Source organism: Sceloporus occidentalis, unplaced genomic scaffold (assembly GCF_023333645.1).
Source record: "Sceloporus occidentalis isolate IW3139 unplaced genomic scaffold, rSceOcc1.0.p SCAF_1, whole genome shotgun sequence".
Classification (NCBI taxonomy): domain Eukaryota; kingdom Metazoa; phylum Chordata; class Lepidosauria; order Squamata; family Phrynosomatidae; genus Sceloporus; species Sceloporus occidentalis.
In genome coordinates, this window is record NW_028316981.1 from 305,843,705 (window position 1) to 305,860,414 (window position 16,710).

General features: G+C 40.7%; 1 protein-coding gene across 2 annotated transcripts in view; it reads left to right on the forward strand.

Annotated features, from left to right (window-relative positions):
• Nucleotides 1-16,710, forward strand: part of MYO5B (myosin VB) — a 374,368-nt gene that overhangs the window by 210,882 nt on the left and 146,776 nt on the right. For both annotated transcript variants that reach the window (XM_089497439.1, XM_089497447.1), the window contains exons 9-10: nucleotides 1,801-1,910; nucleotides 7,287-7,552. In XM_089497439.1, the coding sequence (XP_089353565.1) occupies nucleotides 1,801-1,910; nucleotides 7,287-7,552 (376 nt within the window). The remainder of the gene's footprint in view (nucleotides 1-1,800; nucleotides 1,911-7,286; nucleotides 7,553-16,710) is intronic.

Consider the following 16,710-nt stretch of genomic DNA (forward strand, 5'->3'; position numbering starts at 1 on the left):
CTGGCCAGGATTGCTGGGAGTTACAGTCCAAAAAATTGGACGGTCACACAATTCCAACTCCTGTTTTGAAATGTTTCCTCCTGGAATGTATGTGGATATGTTTTTTAAAAAATCATGTATGTATTTTTTCTTAGAAATTCTTTCTTTGTATGTGAATTAGTATAGATTAAGTGATAGATTACATTTTAAAAAATTGTCCACTGAAAAACCATCTGTTTTAGGATGCAATGTAACTTGCTTAGTGTATGCTGCAAGTTGTTATATTTCCAGATACTATGAAAGCAACTTTCTGTTTTCCATTTTATAACCTCTGTGTGAGTCATTTGGTCAGTCACCTCATCTAGAGAGGAGTTTCCTCCATTATCAGCTGACCACATGTGTACTAAAATGGGAGTTCCAAGGAAGCAAAAGGAGCGTGCCTTTTCTGTGAATTTGTGTAATGATATCTACTGTGTAGGCTACATCACTGCTCCGTTTTGTTAATTGCATTGCTGTTTCTCCATGTAAGACAGAGACGAATATGGGTGAGATATCAAGGTTCAGGTGCAGATGGCCCATAAAATATCTAAGCTGTAGAAATAGGGTAAGCAGAAATGCAATGTGTGTCTTTCCAGAAGGTACCTTTTCACATAACAGATTGTTTTTAAGAGTGGTAGATTCAGATAATAGAACCCAAGGATTCATAGTCTAGAACATACTTTCTCTGCACTATAATGGTTGCCAGCGGGGCCCATTCACACATTATAACACAATTATTGCATGCTAACTGCCATGGTTCAATCCTATGGAATCCTGGGATTTGTGGTTTTGTGAGGAGCTCTCTGACTGAGAATTTTAAATGCCTCTCCATAAATGGCCAGTCACAGGATTCCCTAGGATGAAACCATGGCAGTTAAAGTGCAATAACAGTGCTATAATTCTGTAGTGTGAATAGACCCCAGATTTCTGGACCCAAATGAAAGTGTTGCTGACTCTCTTTAAAGCTGCATAGAGACCAAAACCAGAGGCTTCTCTTTCAGTCTTGCTTCCTGTGTACATACATTGATGGAGATGTGACAAAGTTGTTGAATTCCCCCTTGAGGGAAACTAGCTTGGCTCTTTCCTTTTCACTAAAAAGGCAACAGATCCTGTCTGATCTTGGAAGTCCTAGTTAGTTCTTGGATGGCAGATTGCCAATGAATACCAGGTGTTGTAGGCTCTGTTTCAGAGGAGGGAACTGGCAGAACTACGTCTAAGTGAAATTCATGAGGTCAACATACATTGACAGGTGGCTCAAATACACACAAACACCAGAGAGCCTGACTCCTTCCATGTTTTGTTCTCACTACAAAATGGTTATATTGTATTTGTTTGATAAAATGTTGGTTTAAGCTGTCTTGAATCTCATTTTTGGCAGGAAGTCAGGGTATAAATGCAATAAAGAAGTGAATGCATGAAGGACTACCTGCACCAATGCAAATTTATCCAAGCCCTATGAATCTCCCACAGTGGCCTAGATTACAGCCACTAGTAAGGTCTGTTAGCATTGCAGGCACAAGAGTTGCTGTGATGGTTTATCTTTAGGAAACAGTTATGGTTTTTGCATGCCATATGTGTGAAAACTGGAAAATCTAAATATCCCTACTGCCCAGTATTATTTCAGTTGTTTCTATGATATACAAGATTTGAACAGACATTGTTCCCAGAAGTACCAAATATATGTTTGCAGTCCATGAGCACTGGGGTTGATGTTGTTGTAAAAGAAGGCTGATGGGGATGGAAATGTCCTGGTGAAACTTGAATATCAGTTGTTCCTTTCAGGAGTGAAGGACTCGCATCAGATGACAATTTTTAAGATACTTGCTGCCATCCTACACCTAGGAAATGTGGGACTTCAGGCGGAACGTGATGGAGAATCATGCAGTTTATCAGTAAGTTCTTTGTAAGAATGGGAAACCACATTTATACCATTTCATTTGCTCCTAAATCCAAATGGATACCTTAGGGTTCCTTCAATATTGTGTCAGGGCATGAACCAAGATAGCTGCAAAAATCTAAGATTCCGATCTTCATCGCCAATTTAACATGAAAGATCACCTATAAAAAAGAGATTACTGGCTGTGAGTAAAATTAAACAAGAGAGGAATTAATCAGGGTCCTTCTGGCTATAAAGATAACAGCATAAAAGCCATGTTTACAGAAAACCACAAGCTTTAAAAAGGGGTCTTTCCCAGCAGACAGTACTGTAATGGGAAAGAGAATGTATATGAAAGAAGGCAAAGATGACTCAGACCCTCCATAGGAAATGACTGGTCAAAGAAAATTAATGTGTCAAGAAACGTCTGACATGATTAGTCCATTAAAAACTAAACTAAAATAAAATCTCTAATGAATTGTCAGACATAGCAAGAACTGCAGATAAAGTCTTGGAACTAGGCCTAATATGTCAAAAGGTAGTTTTTTCACTGGTCACTGATACAGTGTATGTGGAAAACATATTAGAGCTGATTGAAAATCAAAACCAAACATCCAGTTCATGAGTGAGTGGAGTGAACTCTTCTGACCCATTATTACTCTCCCAACACTTCTGATATTTTAGCTTAACTGGTGGAAATTTCTATGGCAGCTTCTTACATAGTCATTCCCCTTGTGATCTGAGAGTACTGGAGACTCTGGAGATTTTATGTGATTTGTTGCTGCAATGTGCCTTCAAGTCAACTCTGACTTAAAGTGACCCTATCTTAAGCTTTTATTGGCAAGATTGGTTCAGATGTGATTTTTCATTGCCATCCTCTTAGACTAAGAGAATGTGGTTTGCCTAGGTTTGTGTACCGGGTTTCCATTGCTGAGTGGGGATTGGAAATCTGGTCTCACTAGTCCAACAATCACCAATACACCACACTTTTGCTTTTTGTGGTACCACATCACAAAATTGGAGGAACAAGCAGGTTTCTGGGATATAATGGTCTTTATTTGAAATGTGGTGCTGGAGAAGAGTACTTAAGATACTGTGGACAGCCAAAACGACAAACAAATGGGTCCTAGAACAGATCAACCTGAAATCTCCCTGGAAGCCAAGATGATAAAGTTGAGTTTGTAACACTTTGGGCATGTCATGAGAAGGCATGAATCATTGGAAAATACTATGATGCTAGGAAAGGTGAAAGGATGTAGAAAGAGAGGAAGACTGCATGCTAAATGGATGGACTCTATTAAGGAGGTCACAGGCATGAATTTGCAAGATCTAAGCAGAGCAGTGGAGGATAGGGAATCTTGGAGATGTCCCATCCATGGGATTGCCATGAGTCAGGATCAACTTGAAGGCAGTTAACAACAGTAACAACTAAGCAGAATCAGTTCTCCAAGTCTGCCTCTTGCAAATCATCTCCAAAACTCAGACATCTGTCTCAGTTCCTGTCAGAATTCAAACTACAAAACTGTTTTGGTAGTGGGATGAATTCACTGAGCAGCATTTTAAAAAAAAATCTTTATTTCATTAAACTTTTTTTATATCCAGATGTCCAAGGTGTCAGCTTACCAGCAAAAATGGAAGGCAAACACACAAAAAACAAAATTTTATACGCTGATGCTATTATAAGCTGTCCCTCATCCCTGGCTCTGTTTGCTGGGGTTGGTAGGAATTGTGATTTGGTGCCATCTGGGAACCCAGGGGTAGAAATGACAGACACCATCAAAGCTTCATAGGTGGGTTTTGAGCTTTTTTTTTTTTTTTTTTTTTGAAAATGAGAGCCAAACCCATATTGGTGTTCCTTGAAAGAACCAGGGAGAATTGGCATTCTTGCAAACAAGCTTGTAAAATGTGGGCTAGACAAGGCAACTGTTACATGGGTTCGTAATTGGTTGACTGGCCGAACCCAAAGAGTGCTCAACAATGTCTCCTTTTCATCCTGGAGAGAAGTGACCAGTGGGGTCCCACAGGGCTCTGTTCTGGGCCCAGTGCTATTCAACATCTTTATCAATGACTTGGATGAAAGAACTGGGGGCATACTTATCAAATTTGCAGATGACACCAAATTAGGAGGAATAGCTAACACCTCAGAGAACAGGATCAAAATTCAAAATGACCTGAATAGACTAGAAAGCTGGGCCACAGCTAACAAAATGAACTTCAACAGGGAGAAATGTAAGGTACTGCACTTAGGGCGGAAAAATGAAATGCACAGATATAGGATGGGGGACACCTGGCTGAATGAAACTACATGTGAAAGGGATCTGGGAGTCCAAGTAGACCACAAGTTGAACATGAGTCAACAGTGTGATGCGCCAGCTAAAAAGGCCAATGCAATTTTAGGCTGCATCAATAGAAGTATAGTGTCTACATCAAGGGAAGTAATAGTGCCACTATATTCTGCTCTGGTCAGGCCCCACCTGGAATATTGTGTCCAGTTCTGGGCGCCACAGTTCAAAAAGGACATTGAGAAACTGGAGCGTGTCCAAAGGAGGAGGACTAAAATGGTGAAGGATCTGGAAACCATGTCCTATGAGGAACGCCTTAGGGAGCTGGGGATGTTTAGCCTGGAGAAAAGAAGGTTAAGAGGTGATATGATAGCCCTGTTTAAATATTTGAAGGGATGTCATATTGAGGAGGGAGCAAGTTTGTTTTCTGCTGCTCCAGAGAACAGGACCCAGAACAATGGATGCAAGCTCCAGGAAAAGAGATTCCACCTCAACATTAGGAGGAACTTCCTGACAGTAAGGGCTGTTCGACAGTGGAACAAACTTTCACGGAGTGTAGTAGAGTCTTCCTTCTTGGAGGTCTTCAAACGGAGGCTGGATTGCCATCAGTCGGGGATGCTTTGATTTGGATTTCCTGCATGGCGGGGGATTGGACTGGATGGCCCTTGTGGTCTCTTCCAACTCCAGTATTCTATGATTCTATGATTCTTTAAGGGACCATAAGACCTAGGCTTAACTGAAGCTTCTGCATGCAGATTTCAGCTGCAAATTGTGTCCCAAAGATCAGATCTGTTTCATTTCCAGCATATTGTCAGCTTTGATGAGGAACCAAAATTTACACTCTGAAGAAGATGCTTTTGTGGTAGGTTGAAATGTGGTAGTTCAGGAAAAATAATGACACAGAAATGTAAACAGAATACCAGTTTATAAATAAGAAAAATATCTCTAAAGCTGCATTAACAGTGCCTCTTTCTTCTTTATACATGTGTTTATTATTCTGAGATTACAAAGGAAATAATATTAATATGATCATAGCATTTGGAATAAACCTGTGGGCATTCGTCATGCCCAGATTCCCAGAGGTTTTCCTTTTTTAGGAATTAAAATATAACTGCATGCTTCGCAGTGCTGTTGTCATTACCCAAGAGATGGTGCAATGAATTATTTAATTTGGGGGCTTTGACAAATGGCGTACATAAATGATTCCTCTATTATAGTGTTATCTCCCCTTAATGATAACTGTTGTTACTTAATTAAAATGTAAGTGCAACTGTGTGGTGCTAGATCTGCCTGTTAACTTGTTTAAATAGTGATAGAACAACTCAATTGCAGCAAGAGATGATGGTGCAGAGAAGAGCATGGCTTTGCATGGCCCTTGCTCACAACTCACTTGGGCCTTTCTTTACCAGTTTGCTTTCTTCCTGAGTTGCAGGCAGGGTGACTATATGAAACCTCCATGTCCAGAAGCCAACCATCTCTGATATTTCAGTATACCTTTGAAATATCCAAAGCTTTGAAGTAATTGGTTGCAAGTAAATAGTAAATTATAATTAGTTCATTTAATCCTTTTATGATTATAACTTACAAAGAGTGGAATCAAGAGAAATGCCAGTGTGGTGTAGTGGCTTGAGCATCGGACGATGACTCTGGAGACCAGGGTTTGAATCCTCGCTCAGCTATGGAAACCTCCAGGTGATCTTGGGCAGGTCACACTTTCTCAACCTCTGAGGAAGGCAAAGACAAACACAAATCTCTTTGGAACAAATCATGACAAGAAAAAACCGTTATATGTTCACATTAGGCTTACCACAAGTCGGAAACAACTTGAAGACAAAACAACAAGAATCATGGAATCTTAGAGTTGGAAGGGACTGCAAAAGGAACATTTAGTTCTGCTCCTATCATGCAGGAACACACAGCTAAAGCACTCCTGAAAGATGCCCATGCAACCTCAGTTTAAAGACCTTTACTCTTTTTTCATAATTATGAGATTGGCACCTCAGTGAAGGTGAAGGAATATCACACGGTTCAAAAGTTGATTCATGCTGTGCTGCTGTCTGGTGCTCTCTTGTAGATGGTGAAGCAATGAGGTTGATGGGAGGAGATTGCAGGCCAGTGTGGTTCCTCAGCCCTGTACTAAATCATGTGGCTAAGGAATGTGGCATTTAACACTGGCAGACTTAAAATAGTTTACAATTGACCCTTAGTACCCATTGAGGTTTGGTTCAAGCACCACTGTGGATACCAAATACCTGGATGCTCAAGTTCCATTGTATACAATTGGGTAGTAAAGTGATGTCTCTTATATAAAAATGACAAAAATAAGGTTTACTCCTTTTTTGGGAGGGGGGATATTTTCAAGCTGTGGATTTTTGAATCTATGGGTACAAAATTTGTGGATACAGTGGGCCAACTGTATTCCAATTATTTTACTTAAGATGTTGTATCCTGTTTGTAGCAGGATATAGACTTTGTGGAATCTACTTTGCATTTTTGTCCAAACCCCTGCATCCAAATCAATTGGAAACAATGCAGAGTAGGAAATTTGTAAGTGAGGAACAAAGTACCAAAAATTATATTTTCAGAACTGAATTTATAGTCCTTCCACCTTCCCTGAGCATCTGCTTCTGGTTTCCTGCCTAAACTTGATTTGTTTCAGCTATCTGATTTAGAAGGAAGAGGGGTGTTTTTGTTGTTCATAAACAATAGAATGTAGAAAAAATCTTACTGCAAATGATCAAAGAGATAAATTGTTATGTATCATCTACACAACCACCAGCATACAGAAGTGGTAAATTAGCAGCCTATGAGAAAACTCTGATTGCTTAAAATATCAATACTTCAAATACTTAAAAATATGGCTCTTGATGTATCTATAGTGCAATATATTATAAACTGAATTTGAGCAGCACCAAAAATTAAAAATCAGTTAAGCTGAGAGCAGCAAATCTGGAAATGAATCTCATTACCAAAAGAAAAAAAATCCCAAACGTTTCTGCCCCTTCCTTTCCCTCTCAAGTTGAATGAGGGGAAGTGGGTGGATCCTTGTCATCAGGTCATGGCTGCCGTTGCATGCTTTGCTGAATTGGATGTCTTTCTTTATATCCTAGAGACAGGATGAACACCTGCATAATTTTTGCAGATTGCTGGGAGTGGAGCACAGCCAGATGGAGCACTGGCTCTGCCATCGGAAGCTGGTCACCACTTCAGAGACCTACATCAAGAACATGTCCGTCCAGCAGGTTGTGAATGCCAGGAATGCGCTAGCCAAACACATTTATGCCCAGCTGTTCAACTGGATTGTGCAGCACATCAACAAGGCTCTGTACACCACGGTCAAGCAGCATTCCTTTATTGGGGTCCTAGACATTTATGGGTAAATGAAAAGCTAGTTATTTACTTGGTTTCTATTGCTTATTCTATTTACCTGTATTTGGTTTCTGTTGCAATTGTCTAAAGCTTTTGCTTTTGTTTGCCAGGGTGATTCTACCTTTGTTCACTGGGGATTATTTACACCATGGATGACTTGTGTTATGTGTGCTCATGATGTAGTTGTGTGCTCTTTGCTTGGAGGAATGTAATATTTAACACTTAGACCTACAAAAACAAAACAAAAACAAAACCCAACAACATGTGGGCCTAAGTCTTCAACTAAAATAGATCCATTAGTCCAGTATGACTTTCCTATGTATTGTTTCAACATTCAGCAATTGATTTGATAGGCCTACTGTAATTGGGATTAACAAATAGGAATCAGGTCTTAGTGTTTATGCAGTGCTTTCAAAGAGGGTTTTCTGAAATGAGAGTTGTGGAGAATGTTTTTGGAAGCTACATAAGCAACAATTTGGTAAGCATGTTGGAAGAGAGAGAACTGTGTTTTGGCCAGGAGTGTAGTTAACTGCATTTTCTGTATCCTCAGTTCTGGCCAAAGCTAAATGCTGGTTTAAGAGTGCTTCCGTGTATTCAGAGCACGTTACATGTGTACTTTCAGCATTCCTTAAAACAACCCTGTGTAGTAGGCCAGCATTGTAATTCCACTCTTTTGGTTCAGAACTTCATAATGACAGAAATGTTCTTTGAAGGAACAGAAAAATTTAAATTGGGACTGCCAGCACAAGTTCAATGAATGGTTAAGCCTATGCTGGACTCTTCTGCATAAGCTCAAGAGAAATTGTATGGACTGAAGTTTAAAATGATTACATAATGTGTAGTACCATTTTTCAGATACTAAAGCATAAGAGTTGCCTTATTGGATCCAACTCAAATGTCCAATTTGTTCAGCTCCCTCTTTCCCACTGTAGCCAGCCATGCACCTCTTTCAGGCTTTCAGGCACAATATGGTATACTGTTTCATGGTCTGCTGATTGCTTCAGTATCTACCCATCAGTGAAAGAGGCTCTATTCATGGGTTTTGTGGGTTTTTCGGGCTATGAGGCCGTGTTGTAGAAGTGTTTATTCCTGACGTTTCACCAGCAGCTGTGGCTGGCATCTTCAGAGACTAGCATTATTTTTTGTGTACACAGTTCATCAGCTGCATGAAATGATTTCCACAGAGGTTTCATTCTATGCATCTGGTGACTGGATTGCAGATGGTGCAGCTGGGAGACGTGTGCTCCGATGAGAGGGCCCTTAAAACTGGGGTCCCTCAAGGAGCCATTCTGTCTCCCATGCTATTTAACATTTACATGAAACCGCTGGGAGAGATCATCCGGAGACATGGAGCGCGGGGTTATCAGTACGCTGATGACACCCAGATAGTCTTCTCTATGTCTCCAACTGATGCAGTGACCGAGGATGGCGTCTCTCCTCTCGTGGCCTGTCTGGAGTCAGTAATGGGCTGGATGAGGGAAAACCGACTCAAGCTGAATCCAGAGAAAACGGAGGTACTCGTGATAGGTTCCCCTGGTCCAGGAATGACGGTGGTTCCACCTGTCCTGAACGGGGTCACGCTCCCTGTGAAGGACTCCGTGCGCAGTCTGGGGGTGCTTCTTGACTCGTCCCTTCGCCTGACTGCTCAGGTGAATGCGACGGTCAAGAGCACCTGCCATCAGCTTCGGCTTATTCGCCAGCTGCGCCCATACCTGGCCCAGAGGGACCTTGAAACTGTGGTACATGCCCTGGTAACCTCGAGACTGGATTTCTGCAATGGACTCTACATGGGACAGCCCTTATACCAAACCCGGAAGCTTCAAATGGTGCAGAATATGGCAGCTAGGCTGGTCACTGGCACGTCCAGGGCCAGCCATATAACACCGGTTTTAAAAAACCTCCATTGGCTGCCCATTCGCTTCCGGGCGCAATATAAGGTGCTGGTGATGACCTATAAAGTCCTAAATGGCTTGGGCCCAGGATACCTGAAGGACCGCCTCTCCCCGTACATTCCGCCTCGCACCCTCAGAACATCTGGGCAGCAACTCCTTAGGGTTCCCGGGGCAAGACTATCCTCCACTTCTAGGAGGTCCTATTCCATCGCCGCCCCGGCCCTTTGGAATACGCTGCCCATAGAGCTCCGCTCAGTTACCTCCCTGGCCCAATTCAAACGGGACTTAAAGACCTACCTGTTCCAAATTGCATTCCCCGATTAAGTCCCTATAGGCCCCCCCGCCGCACAGGCCGCACAGGCAATGGTTTGGCTAACCCGGGGGCTTTGGTTTTTGGTTTTTGTTCTGTTTTGCTTTTGTCTTGCTTTGTGATTTATGTAATTTTTGATTTGGTTTTTAGCCTGTATATTGTGTGTTTTTAAATGCTGTAAACCGCCCTGATCTTACGGAAGGGCGGTATACAAATAAAATGTTTATTATTATTATCCTGGAAAGTTCATCCTAAAATCGTTTTCTTAGTACTGGACTCCTTTGTATCTTTTCATACCATTATTGTGGTAATGAGTTCTATAGGTTATTTGTTTTATAAGGAAATGATGCGCCTGTTGTGACGTTGCTGCCAGTCCACTTCATTGTTTCTACCTTTATTATCAATCGTGTGCCTTTTTGGTTGAGGAAGAAATATGATAAAAGTATTAGAGGGGTCTAATACTTTTATCGTATTTCCTCCTCAACCAAAAATCCTTCTTTAGGATTGAGTTACACAGGAGTGACTCCAACACCTTGGTTAACAGTAGAAAAAAAGGGGAGGGGGTTGATGTTGCTTTTTTAAAAAAGGACTTTCTAAATCCCTGCAAGTTCCCTTGATTTCAGAGAGAATTCTTTCTGTCAAGGGCAGCAATCTGACATGCCAAAAGTGAACCGGGGAGGGGGGTGAATAAAAGAAAGGCGTACGTCCAATATAGAAAAGAGTGTCTGTGCCAGTCAGAGAGATCAGAGCTGAGAAGGCAAATGTGAATTTGAGAATAATACCCATGAAAGATTAAATTAGACATGGGAATGTCTATTAGTGTGAATGTCTCTTGACCTACGAAATGGAGCTTACGCTTATTTGTCAAAGAGAAATTTGGGGCGGGAGTGAGATCATGGCCCTAAAAATAAAATAAAATAAATACTGGGCTAAAGTGGATTTGTTTAATTGATCAAAGGGATATTTTATTGCAAGGAGCTTTTCCAGCAGAGGTGTCGGGGATATGATAGTTTTAGCAAAAGAGCTTTATCTGTTAGGAATACTGGTAGAAATTACCTCCTACCTTCTGTCTCCTGTTCCTGTCGCTTCTTCTGTGATAATATTGGCCTAAATCCAATTGTTATTCCTAGTAGAATAGCTCCTTTAAATTAACAGGATTTTAGGAAGTCGACATTTGTGTAACTTCCATTAATGTAAGGGGTCTACTTTACTTGGGATTAACATTAGGTTTTAGGCCATTATCCACAAAGACCAAACCTGTGGAATCAAAGTAGTAGCACCCATCTGGTCCTACCCATCCCCAAGAGTTTCATTTGAAGTCCTGCCACCTCGGTTTCCTAAAAAATAAATATGTTCCTATAACATAAAACCATACATATGCATTGATGGGGAAACTGGTGCCTTGCAGAAATGTTTCCTATGAACAGCTTCAGATGTTGTAGAGGAAGTGGCAAGAGAAGAAACCCATCTGATTCATAGTTGACTTTGTCATGTTTCTTTTTGTTTCAAAGGGAGGAGGAAGATTATTATTTGCAAAGCAGTTAGAAGTAAAGTAGAAGCTGTGCAGTATATAAAAGGTAGTTGCTGCCCTAGGATTACAGTACTAGGGATGCATTTTAGTGCCTTGTGCTGCTAAGCAGAATTAATAATTACCCACAGAAAAAAAATGGATGTATTTGTATATTTTCCCCCAAAGAAAACATTTTGACCTCTGATGCAGAAAATCCAAGTTATGTGCTTTTCAGTAGTTCTCTTAAATGAACAACCATAGTAGAAAAAGGACCCTAATCCCCCTCTGCCCTGCAACTTTTTTTTGGTAGTGCGATCAACTTCACTACACTAGAAGAGTCTGTGCCTGCAACCACATGACATTGCTTTCCTCTGTAGGATTGGCTTCAGATGACTGTAGCTGTGTACTACACAGGCAGTTTTTTTTTAATGCCTTCAAAATTGCACATTGGACCCATGTCTGTTTAATGCCTAAACATCAGTATAATCAACTTGAGAGGCATAAGAACTATTCCAACAAGCTGTAAATGAGAATTTAAACTAAAATAAGAAGAGTTTTTGTGACAGCTTTAAAAAGTTGTGAATTGATGCCAGATGGTAGGTATTCCAAAGTTGGGGCACCGGTATAAAGAAGGCAGTCTCTTTTGCAGATGGAAAACGTTCTTCTCTTGTTATAGTTTGGATGCTCCTCTGATTATCTTAATATGGAAGCATGTTGATTTGGGAGGAGGTGGTGATGGTTTCATTTTTCAGCTCTCTCAGTCCCTTGCCAATTAGACTGGAAGAATATTACCTACCCAACATGAACAAGTCAACTAGACCTAAATCTCCAGTCATCGTAATAAGATGATAGTTGGTCCTAACCATCCTAATAAGATGATCATGGGTCCTCATTATATATGCAACCTGTGCACAGGGAAAAGAATGCTAGATCCACTTACATTCCCCCATCCTCTAAATACTGTCTTTTTATCCTCTAAACATGGAGAACAATAGTTTTTGGAGGATCGCTGATTCCTCCCCTGCCCATTGAGGTCCTTCCTAAGACTTGAACCTAAAGTTCCAGAGCTCTAAATCATGTAGAGAGCCTTCATAGATAGAGAAGGCTCTGCAGACAGCTACCTTTTACATGTGGAGTGGGATGAGAACATCAACAAATTGGCTCATTCCTCCTCCTTTGGTGTAGAGCTGACTGCAGTTTGAACATCTAAAGAGTGCTTGAACATTTTCCAGATGTGCAAAGCTAGCTTCAGGCTAGCTACCTGCTCACCTGCTCAATGCTCAGCCAAGTCATTAGGCCTCTTTTGTGTTCCGTTGAGTTGAGTACAATGTTCACTGCAGTGAAACATAAAGATGGAGGCACAGAAGCAGGGTGACCAGATGTCTTAACCGCAAAGGAGGACACGGCATTGCAAAATGTAGGACATTCAAAAATGTAGGGCATTACAAAATAGAACCTAAAAACACTAATATATATATGATACCTCCAGTGGCTGGACTTTTTGAAATAAATCTTGATAATCTGACTGAGGTTATATGTCCCCTCTGTTGTAAACCACTTGGATTCCCAGTGATTGGGCGGTATATAAATAAATCCTATTATTGGGAGCATACTTATCAGATTTGCAGATGACACCAAATTAGGAGGAATAGCTAATACCCCAGAGGACAGGATCAACATTCAAAATGATCTGAATAGACTATAAAGCTGGGCCAAAGCTAACAAAATGAAATTCAACACAGAGAAATGTAAGGTACTGCACTTAGGGCAGAAAAATGAAATGCACAGATATAGGATGGGAGACACATGGCTGAATGAAACTACATGTGAAAGGGATCTGGGAGTCCAAGTAGACCACAAGTTGAACATGAGTCAACAGTGCGATGCGGCAGCTAAAAAGGCCAATGCAATTTTAGGCTGCATCAATAAAAGTATAGTGTCTAGATCAAGAGAAGTAATTGTGCCATTGTATTCTGCTCTGGTCAGGCCCCACCTGGAATATTGTGTCCAGTTCTGGGCACCACAATTCAAAAAGGACATTGAGAAACTGGAGTGTGTCCAGAGGAGGGCAACTAAAATAGTGAAAGGTCTGGAAACCTTGTCCTATGAGGAACGACTCAGGGAGCTGGGGATGTTTAGCCTGGAGAAGAGAAGGTTAAGAGGTGATATGATAGCCCTGTTTAAATATTTGAAGGGATGTCATATTGAGGAGGGAACAAGCTTGTTTTCTGCTGCTCCATAGAACAGGACCAGGAACAATGGATGCAAGCTCCAGGAAAAGAGATTCCACCTGAACATTAGGAGGAACTTCCTGACAGTAAGGGCTGTTCGACAGTGGAACACACTCTCTCGGAGTGTAGTGGAGTCTCCCTCCTTGGAGGTCTTTAAGCAGAGGCTGGCCATCTGTCGGGGATGCTTTGATTTGGATTTCCTGCATGGCAGGGGGTTGGACTGGATGGCCCTTGCGGTCTCTTCCAACTCTATGATTCTATTATTATTATTATTATTATTATTATTATGCTTATGAAAAATACTATTTTATCTTGGGAAAGAAAACTAATGCTACTGTATATTCTAGCATGGTTATCGTTTTAGTTAGACCTAAAACTACTAAAAATCTATTATTGGCCTTTTTAAAAAATGATAGAAATGTTCAGATTTGAAAATAGAAAGAATGGAAAGTGGTTTCCCTCTAAACCTGAGGTGAGGAATTTGTGGCCTTCTAGATGTTATGGGGCTGCAGTTTTCATAATCCCTTACCTTTGGTTATGCTTAGAACTTCTGGAAGACTGCATGCTGCCAACCACAGTAAAAGGAAAATCACCTACCATTCATTCTGTTTTTAACTCTAGTGATTTCTAAACTAAATCCTGCTCTAAACTCTTGGGATGCATGGAATACCTCTGACTCTATACTTAAGACTCTTGTTGTAGCTTTAAGAGCTTTTTTATTGAAAAATCTTCTGAAATCTAGCAAGAACCAGTATTCCATTCAGAAGGTCCCAGAGAGGTTCTTACAACCTAACAGACTAAGTTGCCCTCACCTTATTTTATAGTTTGGATGAGATCATGGTGTGTCTGAGAAGCCAAGCAGTCTGTTGGGTTAGGGAAGGGCCTTGAAATAATTTGCTCTAGTTTTTCATGAGCAGTTTTCCCAGCTTTGAAATTATAACCCTCAACCCCCCTGACAGGTTAATTATTAATGTTGTTCATGCTTCTAATTGGTTTGAATGATGGAAATTAAAGCAATCTGTATACAGAAACTTGCAGAGGGTGGTGGAATCTTTTTGGAATTCCTTTGTAGGGGTTATAGTGGTTACATGTTGGACTAGGACTTTGGGAGACAAAGGTCCAAATCCTTGCTTGGCCATGAGAGGCCCATAGAGCGACTTTGGGCGAGTCACACACTCTTGGCCCCAGAGGAAGGCAATGAGAATCTTCCTCTGAAGAAATCTTGCTATGAAAACTAGGGTTGCCATAACTTAGAAATGACTTGAAGGCACACACCTGCAACAAAGCTAATCCTCATCTTGTAGGTGTAGCGACAAACAGAGCTGCTCAGAAGTGAGGGAACTTGCCTAGGTGCTCCACAAAGCAAAAACTCCCTTCAGTTTCTTCTGTACCATTGGCCCCAGCCCCAACACTACCATTACTGTTTGTCAGAGTCCCATGTCTGCATGTATGTGTCCTGGGCCCTCTAAGAAGACCTGTTGACAAAATCATCCTAATTGTTATTGAATGTATTATGCAATTTTCTGTAAATCACAAAAGTTTGTTCTTGTTGTTTCTGACTTATGGCGACCCTAAGGCAAACCTACTATGGGGTTTTCTTGGCAAGATTTGTTCAGAAGAGGTTTCCCCTGAGGCTGAAAGCATATGACTTGCCCAAGGTGACACAGTTGGTTTCATGGCCGAACTGGGAAACAAACCCTGGTCTCTAGAGTTGTAGTCCAACATTCAGACCACTACACCACAAATTTACCTATTATTTATTTATTTAGCGCTGTAGATTTGCACAGCACTGTACATAAAAACAACAGATATAAAAGAGTAAACCTGCCTATGGTGTACAATCTAAGGAAATGATAGGATAATACAAACAAAATACATAGCAATACAGGAAATGGTTCAATAAAACAGGCAACAAAAAGAACATCAGATAGCAAGTGACAATCACGCAATGTCTGGAAACGCTTCTCTGAACAGGATGGTCTTCAACTTCAACCTGCCATATAAATGTTTCCTGTTGTAAAATACAAACATATCTACTATAAAAGAAACACAATTAGAATAGAACATCTGTTAAGAACAAAATAGTATTGCAGGATCCAGTGATATCGTTATTCTACCCAGCATGTTATTGAAGATCCATCAATATTGTTACTAAACAACCCTCATAGCTAAAAACAAAAAGGGAAGGACAATGTGGTAACTTTCTGAAAGTCTGGCCATTGTTGACGCAGAGGGGGAAATTTGCTCCTTCTATGCATACAGCAAAAGCAGCAGCATCCATGCTTGGGGCACAGCGGAGTCCCAAGATCTGTTGAAATATGAAAAAGTTTGGGAGGAATTCTGAAAATACTTCTGTGAGAACTGACTGTGTGTACAGGTTATAAAACATGTACTGTTGCTGGAGGGAGGGAAACAGAATCAGGATTAGTATTATCTATATTAGTTAATTTAATACCCTGTCTTTCTCCCAGGATGCAATGCAAGGCAATTTACAATGATGGAAAAACAAGATTTTAAAATCTTCTTTTACCAAAGCTAAAGAGAAAACCAGAGAGGAGGAATGGAATGCAGTGACCAGTGTGTTGATCAAAGGGCACGCTATCCTGCCCCCGTTTTGTTCCAGCTTCAAGTCTTACTTGTTTTCATCTTTCTTATTATTATCATCCAACATCTCAGTCTCCCTTAAGGAATCAGGATGGATAATTTTTTTCTGGGTGGTCTGATAATCCCTTTTCCCCGGTCCTGAAAGTAAAATAGATTTGGGTGCTTTTTGGGGAAGAACTGGCCATCCTGACAAATTGATCATCCTGGGCTGGAGTTACTGTAGTTCTGTGCCAACAACAACTGTGTCAACAAAGCCTCTATGAAAGCATTGACGTCTCTTCTTCTTTCAGTTTGTGAAATGTTAGTGCAAATGCATGCAAAGCTGTTAAATTACCATAGGAAGGCTTGGGATGTGCCTGATGTTTCCATGTGGATTTTGGTTATTACCTTTGTAATAAGAAGTTGCCTGTGTTCATTATGAACACATTTAAAAAGCACTATGTGTAACTGGATTGTGGGTACTTTTCTTTTTATGAAGCATTGGTAAATTTAAAATAGAGATTGCAGTGAGATTTGGGTGAACCTATGCTTGTAAGATGAAAAAAAATATCAAAATTTAGTGGTTGTATTTTGTTTTCTTCTCATTTTAAAACCTCTATGGCTTTACATTTTTCATGA